General features: G+C 41.9%; 1 protein-coding gene across 1 annotated transcript; it reads left to right on the forward strand.

Moving 5' to 3' along the window:
• Positions 1-426: 426 nt before the first annotated feature.
• LOC120702068 (disease resistance protein RGA5-like) lies at positions 427-1004 on the forward strand. The gene is made up of 2 exons (XM_039985841.1): positions 427-543; positions 762-1004. Exons 1-2 carry the CDS (start codon positions 427-429, stop codon positions 1002-1004), a joined length of 360 nt encoding a protein of 119 aa, XP_039841775.1.
• Positions 1005-2697: the final 1693 nt, after the last annotated feature.

The raw sequence follows: 2697 nt of genomic DNA on the forward strand, positions 1-2697 counted from the left end.
CTGATCCGCACAAAATGCTAAGTCAATCGGATACTTTTATGGTCTTTTTTTCGATTAACCTACGCCTACTTTATTTTATTTGTAAAAGGACCCCTACTGATACCTGCCGCTCCTACGGTGAGGCGGTGAGCACTGGATATATCTCTACACTCGATTCCCGTAGATCTACATCCCGCAGAAGTTCCACACACACGCCTTCAACAACCCGACAGACACACAAGAGTTCCCGTGGAGCATGGCAGACCTGGTGATGGGCGCAATGAGCCCCAAGCTTACCGAGCTACTCAAGGAGGAGTACAAATTACAGACCGACGTGAAGAAGCGCATCAAATCCCTCACCTTGGAGCCGACGTGACGGTGCCATGGGACCAGCTCGATGAGCAAGTCAAGCTCTGGACACATAAGGTCAGGGAGTCTTCCTACGACATGGAGGACATCCTTGACATCTACCTTGTGTATGTCCAGGGCAGTGACTCCGCCAAGAAGGAAGGCTTGCTCAAACGCTTTGGTGAGAAGATGGCAAACTTGTTCAAGAAGAGCAAGGCACGCCGTTAGATCAGCATCGGCATCAAAGACATCATGACTCGTCTCAACGAGGTGAATGAGCGGTACCGCAGGTACAAAGTCGATGATATCGTTGCCAAGCCAACCACTATGGCGATTGTTGATCCTCGTCTTGCCGCCATGTACAACAAGGTGAAAAACCTTGTTGGCACCACCGCACCAATAAGTCAAGTCGTGAGCTCATATCCATGCTGCAGACTCAGCAGCCGGGTGACGTGCCCACCGCAAATATGAAGATAGTATCAGTTGTTGGAGTTGGTGGACTTGGCAAGACCACTCTTGCAAAAGCTGTCTACGACAAGCTCAAAGGGGATTTTGGCCACAGGGCTTTTGTTCCTGTTGGGAGAAATCCTGACTTGAAGAAAGTGGTTAAAGACATTGTTATCAATCTGGATAGAGACATCTGGATAGAGACAGATATCTACAGTTCAGTACGATAGAATTGGATGTAAAGCATCTCATCGACGAGCTCCAACGTTTCTTTCTTAAAAGCCAGAAGAGGTACGCATCACCCACTCAATTTTAAGGTTTTATGTTTGTTGTACAGTGCTAAATAGTTTTACCTCGCACTAAGTCACGACTAAGTGACGTTTTAAGATTGTATTTAGCCAATTTTTTATAAATATTTAATTATTGATAATATATTATGCAATAATAAGTTGTGATATTTGAAAACAATAGGAGTATATGTATATCTGTCTAAATAAATAGTTTCACAAAAGTACAAGTTAAAATTGTACTTCACATGTCTTTTCTATGTCTTGAGAAATGCTAATTATTTGGTCTGGGAGAGTAGTAATTTTCGGTGTCTAGATGTTAACCTGCTTCTTCGACTTATAAGTGCATCATGTAGATAACTTAATTATTAATTCAAGGCTTTTGTATAGGTATTTAATTGTCATTGATGATGCGTGGGAAGTACAGTCATGGAAAACTATCAAATTGGCCTTTGATAGTGACAGTAACTATGAAGATAGAATAATGGTTACAACTCGTAAGTTGGAAGTTGCCAGAGAAGCCCATAGTTTACACGCTACAACCACTTTCTGATAATAGCTCTAGAGAGTTATTCTACACAAGAGTATATGGTGATCATGGAGGCCATTTTGATAATCAGCGTGATGAGATATCTGACAAAATTTTAAAGAAATGTGGCGGTATACCATTAGCTATTATCACAATGGCTAGTTTATTGGATGGTAAACCAAGGCACAAATGGTATGATATATACAAAACTATTGGTTTTGGGCATAAAGATAGCAAGGAAGCAGAAAATACTACCATGAGAATTCTGTCTTTTAGCTACTATGACTTGCCTTCTCATCATAGGACATGCTTGTTATATCTTAGTGCATTTCCAGAAGATTACATGATCCCTAAAGGTCCCTTGATTTGGATGTGGATAGCTGAGGGCTTTGTCCATGAGGAAGAATCGATGTGGTTATATGAAACTGGAGAGGGATACTTCAATGATCTCATAAACAGAAGTCTTATCCAAGCTGAAGACCATTATAGTGGTCTTGATGGCATCATCATTGGTTGTCGTGTTCATGATATAGTGCTTGATTTCATACGTTCCATGTCGCGTGAAGAACATTTTTTCACAATATTAGATAATGACCAAGACAAACCACTTGAGAGTCATGTGCATAGGTTAGCCCACCATAATAGAACTATGTGGCACACTGATCAGATTAATAAATATGATGGCATGCGGACAGTGAGGTCATTTAGTGCCCAAAGTATTGAGTCATGGGTCCCACTGTCTAGCTTTAAGCTCCTACGTGTGCTAGCTATAGAAAGATGCCATCCAACCGGAGATTGTGGTTACCATATTGAGAATGTGGAACATTTAGTTCACTTAAGATATCTTAGTATAATGGGAACATGTATCCATAGATTCCCTGAAGAAATAGGATCTCTTAGGTTCCTGCAGACACTGAACTTGGAGGGATGTGGTATTATAGAAACGCCGTCGTGGATCACCAGCTTCCCAAAGCAGTTGGTGTGCCTCAGTATTTCATTTAAGGGTCATACCAGCGCTGATGCCGAGTTGGGTTGGCTGGAGAGGCTGACATCCCTGGAGGAGCTATTTATGGATAGAAGTGGGAGAAGGTTCGAATGGAAGGAGCT

This window comes from Panicum virgatum, chromosome 4K, assembly GCF_016808335.1.
Source record: "Panicum virgatum strain AP13 chromosome 4K, P.virgatum_v5, whole genome shotgun sequence".
Lineage (NCBI taxonomy): Eukaryota > Viridiplantae > Streptophyta > Magnoliopsida > Poales > Poaceae > Panicum > Panicum virgatum.

Bases quoted from the DNA above. Each gene is read 5' to 3' on its own strand.
- LOC120702068 (XM_039985841.1), top strand. From the start codon at position 427: ATGGAGGACATCCTTGACATCTACCTTGTGTATGTCCAGGGCAGTGAC. The intron at 544-761 runs GCACGCCGTTAG...TCCATGCTGCAG, and splicing joins ACTTGTTCAAGAAGAGCAAG to ACTCAGCAGCCGGGTGACGT.